The sequence below is a fragment of the Rhinolophus sinicus genome, linkage group LG10 (assembly GCF_036562045.2).
Source record: "Rhinolophus sinicus isolate RSC01 linkage group LG10, ASM3656204v1, whole genome shotgun sequence".
Taxonomy (NCBI): domain Eukaryota; kingdom Metazoa; phylum Chordata; class Mammalia; order Chiroptera; family Rhinolophidae; genus Rhinolophus; species Rhinolophus sinicus.
In genome coordinates, this window is record NC_133759.1 from 6,259,596 (window position 1) to 6,273,844 (window position 14,249).

The 14,249-nt window shown below is 57.6% G+C and overlaps 1 protein-coding gene across 5 annotated transcripts; it reads left to right on the plus strand.

Annotated features, from left to right (window-relative positions):
* The first annotated feature begins 1,421 nt into the window (after positions 1–1,421).
* On the plus strand, positions 1,422–13,917 carry MST1R (macrophage stimulating 1 receptor). Of its 5 annotated transcripts, none has more exons than XM_019723817.2 (20): positions 1,422–2,918; positions 5,725–5,913; positions 5,994–6,122; positions 6,289–6,459; positions 6,769–6,929; positions 7,242–7,407; positions 7,521–7,657; positions 8,057–8,218; positions 8,314–8,407; positions 8,532–8,744; positions 8,845–8,991; positions 9,071–9,233; positions 9,404–9,505; positions 9,581–9,787; positions 10,116–10,196; positions 10,330–10,511; positions 10,606–10,715; positions 10,947–11,112; positions 11,504–11,640; positions 13,364–13,917. In XM_019723817.2, exons 1-20 carry the CDS (start codon positions 1,674–1,676, stop codon positions 13,596–13,598), a joined length of 4,197 nt encoding a protein of 1,398 aa, XP_019579376.2. In that variant the 5' UTR covers positions 1,422–1,673; the 3' UTR covers positions 13,599–13,917. The 5 variants fall into 5 exon arrangements, with proteins under 5 accessions (XP_019579376.2, XP_019579378.2, XP_019579377.2 ...); XM_019723819.2 differs by having other exon boundaries at positions 9,584–9,787; XM_019723818.2 differs by having other exon boundaries at positions 8,535–8,744.
* The last annotated feature ends 332 nt before the right edge of the window (positions 13,918–14,249 follow it).

A 14,249-nucleotide genomic window follows, 5' to 3' on the forward strand; every position in this document is an offset into this window, starting at 1 on the left:
AAGCAGGGAGATCTCTAGGATTAGATAAAAAGTAAAATGGAGAGACACATACTTCTTTTACATTGGTGGGTACAGGGTAGTTAATAATTAACCTTTACAGCACAGAGATGGTATGTGGGGAATAAGATAACAATGAAGGGTTCTGTGGTTTTTTGCTTTGGTAGTCTGGTGCGCTTGTGCTGGCAGTTGTGCCTTTGAGGGGGTCTGGAAAAAAAATTCCTCTGGCGTTTCAAAAGTTTGTTATCTTAGATGCACAAAGACAATAGACAGGCTCACTTAAGGTAAAGGTTGACTTTTGTCAAAGAAGCTTCAGGCCTAGGACGTGACTACCCACTATGACCCTCTTTTAGTTAGGAATTTTTAGGTTCAGACCATCCTCTGTGGTTACTTCCAGTCTCTGAGTTTGTAAGGCCCACCATCCTGGCTCCCCTGAACTTGTCAGGTTTAGTATGTGGCCCCTTTTATGTCCACACCAGTTACCAAGGGGAAGCTGCTGAGGTCCCGTTGAGAGATGGCAAGAATAGACCTAGGTTGCCTCCCCTCCCGTCCCTCACACACATCCCAGCCTAGGAGAGAGCTCTGGGGAACCACCTAGCCAGAACTATATCCTCATTTCAGAGATGGAAACACTTGAGACCCAGCCAGTCTTATAGAGCCGGTTAGAGGTGCCCATGCATCCCCAATTTCAGGGAGGTGCTGGAGTAGACCCAAAAAGGAAGGCCTTCTTTGTTTTTCTTGTTCCCATCCTATACCTTCCACATACTGAGGCAGTGATGCAGAGTCCAGAGCTAGGGTTGGGCCTCCACATAAGCTGCCTCTCCTGTGACGCTACTGTCCAGCCAACAGGACTGGCCCCATCTTATAACCCCTACCATCCTGGCAGGCAGGGTACAATGCACCTTCCTTACACCATCCTGTTGCTGACAGTCCAGAACAAGCCCACGGAAGGATGGCCGGCCCCTGCCCACAGAAGGTGGCGCCACTCCTGGGGTCGCTTCACAGCTCTCCTCTGGTCTCTCACACATTCCTGATCTCTGTTCCCCACATGGTGGGTCCCCCAGGCCCTGTCCGGGAACCAGCGTCTGAAGGTGTTGCTGTAAACTGGCGCCAAGATTAGAAATGAGCCAGGTAGTCCTCCACAGGTCACTGGCACTGGGGCGGCCCCCGCCCCTTCCTCATCTCGGCCCAGTGCATCGTGGGGGCCTAGATGGGAGAGCTCAGGCCTATTTACCTCTCTCCAGGCCACTCCACGCACACCCACCCCCGAGGCTCTGAAGAAGGAGTAGGATCCAGGCTTCAGAGGGCCTGGACGGTCTGATGGGTGGAGCGGCTGGGCCCGGACAGACCTTCAACAGGCCCCGCCCCCATACCCTGGCCCCGCCCGCGCTGCCTGCTTCCCTCCCGCCCTCCACCCTCCCGGCGACTTCACTGTAAGAGCCAGCTAGGAGCGGCAGCTGGGGCGTCAGGTGAGACGAACTCTCTAGTTCCTGCCGGTGTGTGTCCGCTCGTGCCAGGAGCTCAGACCCGAGGGCAGGGGAGGAGGGTAGACATCACAGAAGTCCGCTGCCGGAGGACTCTCAGGACAGGTGCTGGACGCCGGTTCCAGCCCTCAAGTCTGCTCACAGCCAGGCCCCGGCCTGCGGGAATCCCCACGAGGCCCCATCTGGGCCTCAATGGAGCTACTCCTGCCGCCCTCGCAGCCGTCCCTGTTGTTGCTGCTGTTGCTGTTGCTGCTGCGCCCGGCCGTTCCTGCTGCGGGAGGATCCTGGCAGTGCCCGCGCACGCCCTACGCTGCCTCCCGCGACTTTGACGTGGAGTACGTGGTGCCGAGCTTCTCGGTCGGCGGGCCTGTACAGGCCCTGGCAACCTACGAGGACCGTGTGGACGGAAGTGCGGTGTTTGTGGCCACACGCAATCGCCTGCATGTGCTTGGGCCTGGCCTGAAGCCTGTTGAGAGCCTGGCCACGGGCCCTGCTGGGGACCCTGGCTGCCAGACGTGTGCAGCCTGTGGCCCGGACCCCCACGGCCCACCGGGGGACACAGATGCAAAGGTGCTGGTGTTGGAGCCGGCATGGCCTGCATTGATCAGCTGCGGCTCGAGCCTGCATGGCCGCTGCTTCCTGCATGAGCTAGAGCCGGACGAGACCACTCTGCGCCTGGCGCCACCAGTCTGCCTCTTCTCGGCCCACCACAACCGGCCTGAGCACTGTCCGGACTGTGTGGCCAGCCCTCTGGGCACCCTCGTGAGCGTGGTTGAGCAGGGCCATGCCTCCTACTTCTACGTGGCATCCTCACTGGATGCGGAGGTGGCAGCGAGCTTCAGCCCACGCTCAGTGTCCATCCGGCGCCTCAAGGCGGATACTTCAGGATTCGCACCAGACTTTGCAGCGCTGTCAGTGCTGCCTGCGCACCTCGCTTCCTACCGCATTGAATACGTGTACAGCTTCCACGCAGGAGCCTTCGTCTATTTCTTGACAGTGCAGCCAGCCAGTGTGACAGCCCCTCCAGGCGCCTTACACACGCGCCTGGCCCGGCTCAGCGCCGTTGACACCGACCTGGGCCACTACCGCGAGCTGGTCCTCGACTGCCGTTTTGCACCCAAACGCCGGCGACGCGGTGCCTCTGAGGGCGGGCAACCCTACCCGGTTCTGCAGGCAGCCCACACTGCTCCGGTGGGTAGCCGACTGGCCGCTGAGCTGAGCATCGCGGAGGGCCAGGAAGTACTATTTGGGGTCTTCACGGCTAGCAGAGACAGCAGCCCCGGTGTGGGTCCCAACTCTGTTGTCTGTGCCTTCCCCATCGACCTGCTGGACACTCTCATCGAGCAGGGTGTGGAGCGCTGTTGTGAGCCTCCGATCCACCATGGCCTTCGGCGAGGCCTCGACTTCTTCCAGTCGCCCAGTTTGTGCCCCAACCTGGTGAGCAGAAAGAAGGGGCCCTGACTTGTGCACGTGGCTGAATCCAGGCTGTTTCCTTGCACCAGTGAGAGGGTCTGGGAGCCGGCAGGGCAGGAAGGGAGAAGTTTTCTATTCCACTCAGTTCCTTAGTGCTGGGGTGGTGTGAAGGAATGAGCCAAGCAAAGGCCACACTGAGCCCCTGTGGCTACCCCACTTTGCTCTCTCACCCTCTCACCTATCATGGCCTCTGATATTTTAGGCAGTTTCCCTGGTTATGTGAGAACTAGATTACAGCACAGCTATCTCGCTGCCAGACACACTGCCAAAGTCTGGGAAGAAGTATGGGTATCCCTCCTATGTGCCCACCACACATACCCTCAGGTACACACAGCGAAACCACCCTCCACACATAGGCAGATGCTCACAGATTCACAGACTCAGACTGCTCACCAACACAGTTTCACTTTCCCTGTGGGGACACTTGTTTTGCTCTTTTCCAAAGAGGGTGGGGCAGGAGTTGTCCGAGAATGCCCCCTACCTTTGTTCTAGGGCCTGAAAAGTTTGGGGGCTTATCATGGAACCTGCATGGCTTGGGTTTCACGGACACACTCACTCCTGATTGTTCTTTGTGGGGTGATTGCGGGAGGCCCCACGACATGGTGGGAAGGCAACTTGGCTCTAGTAGATTCCAGAAGGCTCACCCCAGTGTTGTGCAAGCAACTGTAAACATCTGGGGATGAGTAAAGGCTTAAGTGGGGCTGGCTGTAACTAGCTCACCACACAGGAGTCCCAGACTTTTTTCCAGTCTGGGTGGGCCCTGCCCCAGACAGGAGCTCTCCCAGCCCATGTTGAACTGCGGGCTCCTTCCAGCAGACCCTACCTGGGTTCTTTCCAGCCATGGTGTCAGGGAGCTGGTGCAGAGACAAACAGGATATTTCTTGAAATGCTGAGGACAAAACCAAAACTGATTCCTTAAAGCCACTGAAAAAATCCTACCCTAGATTATAAGAGATTAAACCAAGGAAATGGGGTGAATGGCACTGAACGAGTGGTCTTTCAGTGAAGTGACTCATAGTCACTGCTCTCAGAGTGTTTGGCTGCTCTGTGGCCGTGGGCCTGCTGTGATATTTGCCACCAACTCCTTTCCAGCTCCTATTGATGGCACGAGGAGGAGTGGGGGGGATCTTCCTCCTCCCTCCCTCAGCTGAGTTCAGCTAGGTTGGAGGCCTTAGGGCTGGGGCTCTCTTATCTGGGCTAGGAAGCCCTGCCTGCCCTCTTCTTCCCTCTGGGGAGTCAGAACCTCTCCCCAACTTGGCTAGTTGTCAGTGGGCCAGAAGGCATCCAGCATGGCTTGGCAGTGCCAGGCTCTAGGAGGACTAATCTCAGTCCCTGCCCAGAAGCCGGCCTTGCCCCTGAGAGGAGTGTGAACCAGCTTGTACTGTGTTTGTCCAGTGACTGGGCACGCAGCCTCCAGAGCAGCACCTACTGTGTGCTCACTGTGGCTGGCCTCAGGAAGCCCGAGGGGCTCAGAGCTTCTACCTGACATGCAAGGGTTTGAGTCTAGGGCAGTCACCCTCCTCTGTGGGACATTGGGCACTTAAGTGTTTTCAGGAGCCACAGGCCCTTAGACAAGCCTGGGGACCCAGAGGCAAGCAAGAGGGGTGTGGCCCGGACTGGAGTAGGGCCTCTTTACCCGCCTTGGCCCCACCTGTCCTTGAGTCATACTGAAAACACCTGACTGGCTTCCTGCTAGGACCAGGCCCCTTTCCTTTCTCAAGTGAGGACAGAGTCTCAGTCCCCACCCACCCAGGCTAAAGACCCAGAGCGTGTGGGGTTTCTGGGCCCAGCTCTGCACCTGCTTTTGCCCCTGGGGCCCCTGATCAGTGCTGAGGTCTGATGACAGGGTTACTCATACTTGGTCTGATGGGGGACTCAGAGGCTCCAGCCTTGAGGAGTGCCCTCAGCTAGTGAGGGACGGTCCCAAGCAACTAGGGCTACTGAGGCCTGCCTGCATTTTTCACACAGCTCCAATACCTTGCATTCACACTCTGGCTTCCTGATTTCCCAGGAGCTTCCACAGCCCTGCCTTGGAGCACTGAGTGCAGCCCCCAAAACAGCCTCCTTAAGAGCAGGGGAGAGGTTAGTATCTCTCCACCCCTGGGGCCTAGTTTGGCAGCCAGGCTTGCAGGCCTTGGCTTATCCCTTTTGTACCCTGAAGGAACTACAGGTGGCAGCTGGAGGTGCGGGAAGACCTTTGGAATCTCCGGGAAGGACCATGTTACCAACCCCATGCCTGCCAATTAACCTCAGAGTTCAGCCCCCTTGGGTGGGTGGGGATGCTGAAGCCCTAAGAGGGGACAGGGCTTGCTGAAGTGCAGGGAAGAACCAGCAGGGGGCAGGAGAGGACTCAGGTCAGGAGCTCAGACTTCCAACCTGGCTCCTCTTCCTCAAGGGCTTTAAGGCCTTTGACAAGTGACCCAACCTCTCTGAGCCTGCTTCCTTATCTGTAAAATGAGGGTGATGAGAGCACCCACTCTATAGAGTGGTTGTGAGGACAGAATGGGGCTGAGTCTGTAAGACAGTATCTCATTAACCAATGGGACATGACAAGGTAGGTAGGGCAAGGTGTAGGGGGAGCTGGCCGTTCAGCTTGGGCTTGCAACCTCTGGGCGCCCCATGGAGCGCGGTGCAGTAACTGGCAGGCCTGGGGTCTTCTCCAGGCAGGTCAGGTGAGGGGTGGGAGTTTGGGCTGCTGTGGTTACTGATAGACGCCCCACGGGGGCAGTGTGTGGGGATGAGCCCTCATTCCTTCCCTGACTTTCCCTAGCCTGGGCTGGTGACCCCCAACCCCAACACCAGCTGCCGTCACTTCCCTCTGCTGGTCAGCAGCAGCCTGTCACGTGTGGACCTATTCAACGGGCTGTTAGGACCAGTGCAGGTCACTGCGCTGTACGTGACACGCCTCGACAATATCACAGTGGCCCACATGGGCATGATGGATGGGCGCATCCTACAGGTAGGTCCCTCATCTCCACAGCCCCTCGTCCCGAGGTCCCCATCCCCATCCTCAGTTTGCTCATAGCTGACTTGTTCCAGGTGGAGCTGGCCAGGTCTCTCAACTACTTGCTGTATGTGTCCAACTTCTCACTGGGCAGTAATGGGCAGCCCGTCAGACGGGATGTCAGCCGCCTTGGGGACCACCTGCTCTTTGCCTCTGGAGACCAGGTAAGGTAGGCAGGGTCAGGCCCTGGCACAGTTCCCCATCCAATCCAGGGAGGTATTGACACACAGGTCTCACCACCCTGATCTACAATGGGACCAGGGGCTCTATGGGGCCTAGGCCACCCAACCCCTTCCAGCCACCCCTGAGCCACCTTTCTGCTACTCTAAGGTCTTCAAGGTACCTATCCGGGGCCCTGGTTGCCGCCACTTCCTCACCTGTGGGCGTTGTCTGCGAGCACAGCGTTTCATGGGTTGTGGCTGGTGTGGGGGCATGTGTGGCCGGCAGAAGGAGTGTCCTGGTTCCTGGCAACAGGACCATTGCCCACCCGAGATTACTGAGGTATGGCTTGCCTGGCAGGGCACAGGTAAGGGTGGGACGAGCTGGGCCTGTGGTGGGGTCAGCAGGTCTTGACCATAATCTTCCTCAGGACTGGGATGTCCTTAGTAGCTACAAGGAGGGCATTCTTGGCAGAGGAGAGTGCATGCAAAGATGTGGAGGCAGAAAAGTGCTTACGTGAAGACTAGCAAGTGACCTACAGTGACCGGAGTATGGGGAAGGCAAGGGGTACAGCAGAAAAGTTTGGGGGAAACAGACAGAACTGAGAGGCCTGGCCCACAAAAGGACTCAGGCTATCTGCTCCCTTTCCAGTTCTATCCCCACAGTGGACCCCTAAGAGGCAGCACGAGGCTGACCCTGTGTGGCTCCAACTTCTACCTGTACCCTACCGGTCTGGTGCCTGAAAAAACCCATCAGGTCACCGTGGGCCAAAGTCCCTGCCGACTGCTGCCCAAGGACAGCTCAAACTTCAGGTAAAACAGGGCCCTGCCCTTCCTGATGGGGCAAAGCAGTCCCTTCTCTGTGAGATCCTATCTTCTGCTTATTGGGGGCCAGGAGGTATGAGGCAAGCTGCAATGACTCTGGCTGCTTTGTGTCTGGGGAGACATATCTGTCCTTTCCTGAACCTGCATATGCCCTGTTGGTTCATGGACCAGATCCTGCCTGCACTGGAGGAAGGCATGGGTGGAGAGGCCATTCCCAGGCTCAGAGGAGACTGATTTGTGGTGGGCATGCAACCAGGCCTGTGTGACCCCTGACTGACCCTGGGTTCCCCGATGCTCTAGCCCAGTGTTCCAGAAGGACTTTGTAGAGGAGTTTGAGTGTGAGCTGGAACCCTTGGGCACACAGGCATCCGGGCCTGCTAACATCAGCCTCACTGTGACCAACATGCCACCAGGCAAGCACTTCAGGGTATATGGCACCTCCACGCGACAAGGCTTCTCTTTCATGGTGAGGCCACCTTGTCTTGTCTGTGCCTTTGGCCAGCTGGACAATACGGGCAGGGAAGGGCTTGGAGTGGAGGGTCTCCTTCACCAAGCTAAGCCACCTCCATACTCTCTTAGGAACCAGTGCTAAAGGACATACAACCCCTCTTTGGCCCACGGGCAGGGGGCACCCGCCTCACTCTTAAAGGCCAAGGCCTGTCTGTAGGCACCAGCCGGGCTGTGCTGGTCAATGGGACTGAGTGCCTACTGGAACGGTAAGTGATGGCAGGTGAGGGGATCGGTGTCCATAGGGCCCCACCCAGGGGAGCCCTTACCCCTTACCGGGAGGGGCTTGGATCCCTGTCAGAACAGAGGGAGGAGGGCTCAGTCACATGGCCAGGTTCAGGAAGAAGGGTCTATTGCCAGTTCCAGTCCACAGATGGTTGGGGATGACAAGAGAGCCCATCTCAGAGTCCATTGGCTCCAGCTAAGTCTGTAGGAAACCTGGTCCCTCTCTACCTTCTTGGAGGTCTTCCTAGGACTGCCCTGTCTGTAGACCCATAGAGTATGGGCAGGTGGGGAGACGAACTGGGAGGGATCAGCAGACCCCTGGGGGAGGAAGGCCTGGCCATCACCTAGAGGGTGACACTGAGCCCAGTCCCCCTGTTCTGCAGCGTCAGTGAGGGGCAGCTTTTATGTACCACACCTCCCAGTGCTGCTACGGCCAGCGTTCCCATTCGCCTGCAGGTAGGGGGTGCCCAGGTGCCTGGCTCCTGGACCTTTGACTACCGGGAAGACCCCATTGTGCTGGGCATCAGCCCCAACTGTGGCTACACGTAAGTGCTACCTCCTTGCCCACTCTGGTCTCCTAGGAATGAGAGAGCCAGCCTCGGAGAGTACCCCAAGCCCACCACCCTGCTCTCCTCCACAGTGGCTCCCACGTCACCATCCATGGCCAGCATCTCACTTCAGTGTGGCACCTCGAGCTGTCATTCCATGACGGGCGTAGGCTGGCAGCAAACAGGGTGAGTGGGCAGGAGGGAGGAGGCCAGACCAGTCCCCTGAGTTCCAGCCCTACCCCATGCTGGGCCAAGGAGACTAGGATGGCCATAGGGGGTGCCTGGCTAACTACTCTCGCATGGGCTCCAGCAGTGTGAGGGGAAGCTCCCGGAGAAGCGTTGGTGCCGCCTGCCTGAGTACGTGGTCCGAGGCCCCCAGGGGTGGGAGACAGGGAACCTGAGTGCCCGGGGGGATGGGGCTGCTGGCTTCACACTGCCCAGCTTTCGCTTCCTGCCCCCACCCCGTCCACCCAGCACCGACCTGGCCCCACTGAAGCCTGAGGAGCATGTCATTAAGTTTGAGGTAAGTGTGGGGGATGGAGGGCGGGGAGATGGAGGGTTCGGGCTGCAGCCTGCCCCAGGGAGATGGGGGCACTGGCCAGTCCTCCTGATGGTCTCTGCAGTATATCGGGCTAGGAGCTGTGGCTGACTGTGTGGACGTGAACGTGACCGTGGGTAATAAGAGCTGTGACCACGAGCTTCGGGGTGATGTGGTCATCTGCCCCCTGCCCCCCTCCCTGCAACTGGGCAAGAATGGTGCCCCACTGCAGGTAGGCAGCTCAGCGGGCCCTGTATAAGAGACATGGGCCAAGGCCTGCAAGCTGGGCCTGAGTTGTCACTTGCCCCCAGGTCTGCGTGGATGGCGACTGTCACATCCTGGGCAGAGTGGTGCGTTCAGGCTCAGAGGGGGTCTCACAAAGGACACTCTTGGGTGTCTTGCTGGCCCTGCTCCTGCTTGTGACTATATTGACCACTGCACTGGTCTTCAGCTACTGGCGGAGGAGACAGCTAGGTGAGCTCTCCACTCCCACCCTGACTCAGCCCTTACCCCCAAACAAGGGCATCTCCAAGTCCCTATATCCTCTTTCTGCCCAGGCTTTGGGGGTCTGCCAACAGCTCCTGGGTAGGGGTCAGTCTTTAGCAGTTTGGGGAGGCTAGCCACCAGGGACTGTCTTTCCACAGTCCTTTCTCCAAGACTGGATGACCCAGCATCCTTGGACCAAACCACTGGAGCCATGACTCTTCCTATGTTCCGCTCAGGCTCAGACTACAGAAATGGCCTTGGTGAGACGGTGGAGGCACTAGAAGCTGGGGCCATACCCTCTGCTCCACAAGACCCTTACTCCCTCTCTTCCACAGCAGCCCCTGCCATAGATGGTCTGATTTCCACCACTCGCGTCCACAAAGCCTCCTGTTCGGACAGCGGGAATGAGTCCTGTGTCCCACTGCTACAGACAGAGTCCATCCAGCTGGGGGTCCTGGACTCTACGCTCCTGGCCGAGGTCAAGGATGTACTGATTCCCCATGAGCGAGTGGTCACCCACAGTGACCGAGTCATTGGCAAAGGTGTGGGTGCCAGACCACGTGGGGCTGGGGCAGATATGGAGTCCTGAGGTGACATGGGACAGTTGGACAGGACTCTGCTCTGACCTTTGGGCAGATCACATAAGCTCTCTGAGCTTCCAGTTTCTCACCTATAAAATAGGAATTAGTTTTGTCTTCAGCGGGTTCTGGTACAGATGAAGTGGGCCTGGAGGGCGCTCTACCATCAGGCAGCTACTGCTTGTTTTTAATGTCAGATTTGCCAGTTGGTGCTCTGAGGTCGGCTTGCCAATGAGAGGGTGTGGTCTGAGCACCTGGCAGTGGGGTCCCTCTCACCATCTCCTCTCATCAGGCCACTTTGGAGTTGTCTACCATGGAGAATACACAGACGAAGCCCAGAATCAAATCCACTGTGCCATTAAGTCGCTGAATCGTAAGTGGGACAGAGGCTGGGCGGGTCCTCATCCCTGCTGCGCTACCACATCGCTGAGTGACCCTGAGCAGGAGACTCTTCTCTATTTCCCCATCTGACCCTTCTAACGGGCCTGACTCACACTGCTCTGCAGGCATCACGGAGATGCAGGAGGTGGAGGCCTTCCTGCGCGAGGGGCTGATCATGCGTGGTCTGCATCACCCAAACGTGCTGGCTCTCATCGGTATCGTGCTGCCACCTGAAGGGCTGCCCCGCGTGCTGCTGCCCTATATGCGCCACGGAGACCTGCTCCAGTTCATCCGCTCACCCCAGCGGGTTGGTGCTCAGCTGGCCCTGGGTCGGGGGGCTTGGGCAGCAGCTGGGGGTGGAGCTGCTTTGCCCTTGCCTGCTGACCCATCTGTGCCCCCAGAACCCCACGGTGAAGGACCTCATCAGCTTCGGCCTGCAGGTAGCCCGCGGCATGGAGTACCTGGCAGAGCAGAAGTTTGTGCACAGGGACCTGGCTGCTCGGAACTGCATGTGAGAGACTGGAGCAGTTAGCGGGAAGCAAGGGTCAGGGTACCAGGCCTAGAGCTGGCCGAAAGGCGCCTCCGTCCTGGGCATGTCCTGCCCGATCTGGCCCTCAGTTTTCCTATCTGCCCAGTGCAGGCTTAGGTTAGACTCTGTGGCTCTGAAAACCTGTGAAGACCTGGAACAGGTGAGTTTAGGGCCTGGTGGGGGCCAGTCCTGAGTGTGATTCCCCTCTCCCAGGCTAGATGAGTCATTCACAGTCAAGGTGGCTGACTTTGGCATGGCCCGTGGCATCTTGGACAAGGAATACTACAGTGTTCAACAGCAGCGCCACGCTCGCCTACCTGTCAAATGGATGGCGCTGGAGAGCCTGCAGACCTACAAATTCACCACCAAGTCTGATGTGGTGAGGCTCCACCTAGCCCAGAGTCCACCTGGCCTCAGTGTCCTGGGAGAACAGTCGGCTTTGCCCACTCAGCTTCAGATGGCGATCTGAGCCCAGGGAATCTCCAAGCTGGGCAGCCCTCCTGCCCATGTGCTCACCTCTTGGACAGGAGGAGGCTGTGAACTCACTGGCTCCTCACAGAAACTCTAGGCCTTGCCCAGCCCCAACTCTGGACACGCTCAGATGGTGGGAGGAGACAGTGAAGATGCTTGTGCGATAGGGAAGAATAGGCTCTTGGAGGGTGGGGCCCCCCATATCCAGCTAGAGGGCTCTGGGAGGTAGAAGACCTGGGGGCTCCGCTTACCCCCAAGTTGTGGGTGAGAATTGAGTCCCCTTACTTTTCCCCTCCCAGTGGTCGTACGGCGTGCTGCTATGGGAACTGCTGACGCGGGGCGCCCCACCGTATCCCCACATCGACCCTTTTGACCTCACTAACTTCCTGGCCCAGGGTCGTCGCCTTCCCCAGCCCGAGTATTGCCCCAATTCTCTGTGAGTATGTGGAGGTGGTAATGCAGAGGGAGCTGGGCCCACGACAAGGATGTGGCAGGAGACAGAGTTCTTGCTTTGCTTTCTGACCTGGAAAGGGACCCTCTTAGTTTCCTCATCTGTGGACCGGTTCCGCCCCCATTCGGGGCTGGGTGCTGGGAAGATATCATGGTTGCCATGGTAACAGCATTCCCAACTTCAGAGTCTGGGTTGAGGCCAGTGATTTGATTTCCTGGCACTCCTCTTCCCCCACCCCCGCCAAGGGGGGCTGTTTTCCATCTTTTCCACTCACTTAACCTCAAGGAAAGGTTCCATTAGCTCCCACACTAGTCCCTTCCACGTCTCTAGATCAGGTGTTTTTTTTCACTGGATCTAGTTTCAGATTTCCCATTCCCGGAGGCATGGCAGCTGTGTCATCATAAGTGCCTGTGGGGTGGGTTTGGTGCCAAGGTTCATCTTAAGCAGCTCCGCTGTGCCCAGGTCTTTGTTGGAACAGGCAGGACCAGGTCACAGGTCCTGTCTCAGACTACATTCCAAAAGGGATGAGTAACCCTTGCTCACAGCCCCGCCGCCTTGGGTCTGATCTTCATTATTCACTTCACTAACGTGCCTGGTTTGAAGTACGGGAGGTTAACTTCACAGCCTATCTGCTTCTGGGTGAGGTTCCCTGAAACAAACTCTGAGTTGGAGATTTATGTGCCCAGGGTTTATTGGGAGGTTAGGGGCTACGGAGGCAGGACTGGGCAGGAGGAGAAGCTGGGCTGTGATACAGATGCAACAGAAGCTGCAGCCCATCCCACGGGGACTACTTGAGCTGGGATGGCCCTTTATAGTTTTCTGACATGAAGATGAAGGAGCCAGGTCTTTGTACCAGACATTAATCAGTCACTGGTCACAGCTGTCCCTGAGGAGGGAGCGTGAGCTTCGGGCAATTCCTAGAGAGAGCCTCAGCCTCCAGCAGTCAGCAGCTATGGGAGAATGAAGAGGGTAGGGGGGTCTGGGTGGCACACCACAGCCTCCACTACACCAGGGCAAGTCCCTTCTCCTCTCTGGGCCTCAGTTTCCTCATCTGTAAAGTTGGGATGGTAATAGTACCACCCTTTAAGAGTCTGAGAATTCTGTGGAATTATTGTGTGTAGGGCACTTAGAGTATAATTTAAGGCAGGGATGACATTCCCAAGATAAAGGGGCAAGGATTAGGACCCACCAGGCAAACCCAGAGAAACTCTGCTTAGGAGCCACGGTGCCACGCGTGCTGCCCCACACGTCCTTGTCACAGGAGTCTTAACCCCCATTTCACTGGAGCTGGGCTTCCTTCCTGGATGATGTGTGGTGATAAAACCATGAGAGCTTGTGAGGTGGGCCCTAAGCTAAGCACTTCACAGGCATCCTGTCACCTGTGTCCCAACAGCTCTGGGATCAGAGGAAGATCCAGAAGCACAGAGAGAGATTAAGGAACTTGCTCCAAATCACATAGCCCAGGGCACGGGCACAGGAACCAAGCTCTTAACCCCTGAGGCAATTCGACCTCCACCAGGGTGGGAAGGCAGGACTGGAACAGAGATCATAGTGATGAGAAGAGTTGCCCCTGCTTGGGCTACGCTGGGCGCTAGGCCCTGTTGCCTGTTTTCATCCTTAAGTGGCCTGCCAGGGAGTTAATGGGTGGGTGGCCCAGAATCTCTGGGTGGGGTTAGGCCCTGCCCCTGACATTCTCCTCCCCCCGCAGGTATGCAGTGATGCAGCACTGCTGGATGGCAGACCCTGCAGCACGACCCACCTTTGGAGCGCTAGTGGGAGAGGTGGAGCAGGTGGCAGTCACTCTGCGTGGGGACCACTACGTGAACCTGGGCCTCGGCATCTTGGAAGAGGCGGACGTGCCCCCAGAACAGTTGCTGTCCACACCTATGCACAGGAGCACCGGGAGGCCCCGGCCCGTCTCAGAGCCACCAATGCCCACGTGACCTCAGTCCTAGATAGGCCCTGAGGGGCCGGACCTGTGTAGCCCCTTTGGGGCATTAACCCCAGGCTGCCTCTGGGCCATGCCAGGCCTGCCCTGGCCCAACCTGCCCCTGTCCTGGCCCTGCTCCTTAATTTTCAGGGCCTATAGGAGGGGAGCAGGGCCCCTCACTCCACGGAGGGAGCCAGTGAGGATGATCCTTGATGCAGTGAGTATTTATGGAGCGCCTGCTGTATGCCCGGGCCGCGAGGCACAGTGGACTCAACGGTGACCAGACACTGGCCCGTGACCAGTAAATGAACAAATAACTGTTGAAGCACAAATTGTGGTAAATGCTATGAAAGAAAAAGAGGTGGTTTTGAGAGAATGAAGGACAGCTCTAGATAGAAAGATAAGTACAGAGGTGAGGGAATTCCCCCAGGAGATGCCTTTTTTGCTGAGACCCTGTGAGGTGGGAGCTGTGCCAGAAGCAGAGTTGGGTGAAGAGAGGTCCTAAGGCTGGAAAGGGGTTGGCTCAGCGAGAAGGCTCCAGAGAATAGGAAGGTAGGCAAGGCCCAGATCCAGGTTGCCGTGCCCCAGGGACTTTCAGATAGTACCAAGAGGCGGGGTTGAAGCCTCAAGCATGCAGCAGCCAGGCTGGCTTCTCCCATGCCCA

Bases quoted from the DNA above. Each gene is read 5' to 3' on its own strand.
- MST1R (XM_019723817.2), top strand. From the start codon at position 1,674: ATGGAGCTACTCCTGCCGCCCTCGCAGCCGTCCCTGTTGTTGCTGCTG. The intron at 5,914-5,993 runs GTAGGTCCCTCA...GACTTGTTCCAG, and splicing joins TGGATGGGCGCATCCTACAG to GTGGAGCTGGCCAGGTCTCT. The intron at 10,716-10,946 runs GTGAGAGACTGG...CCCCTCTCCCAG, and splicing joins CTGGCTGCTCGGAACTGCAT to GCTAGATGAGTCATTCACAG.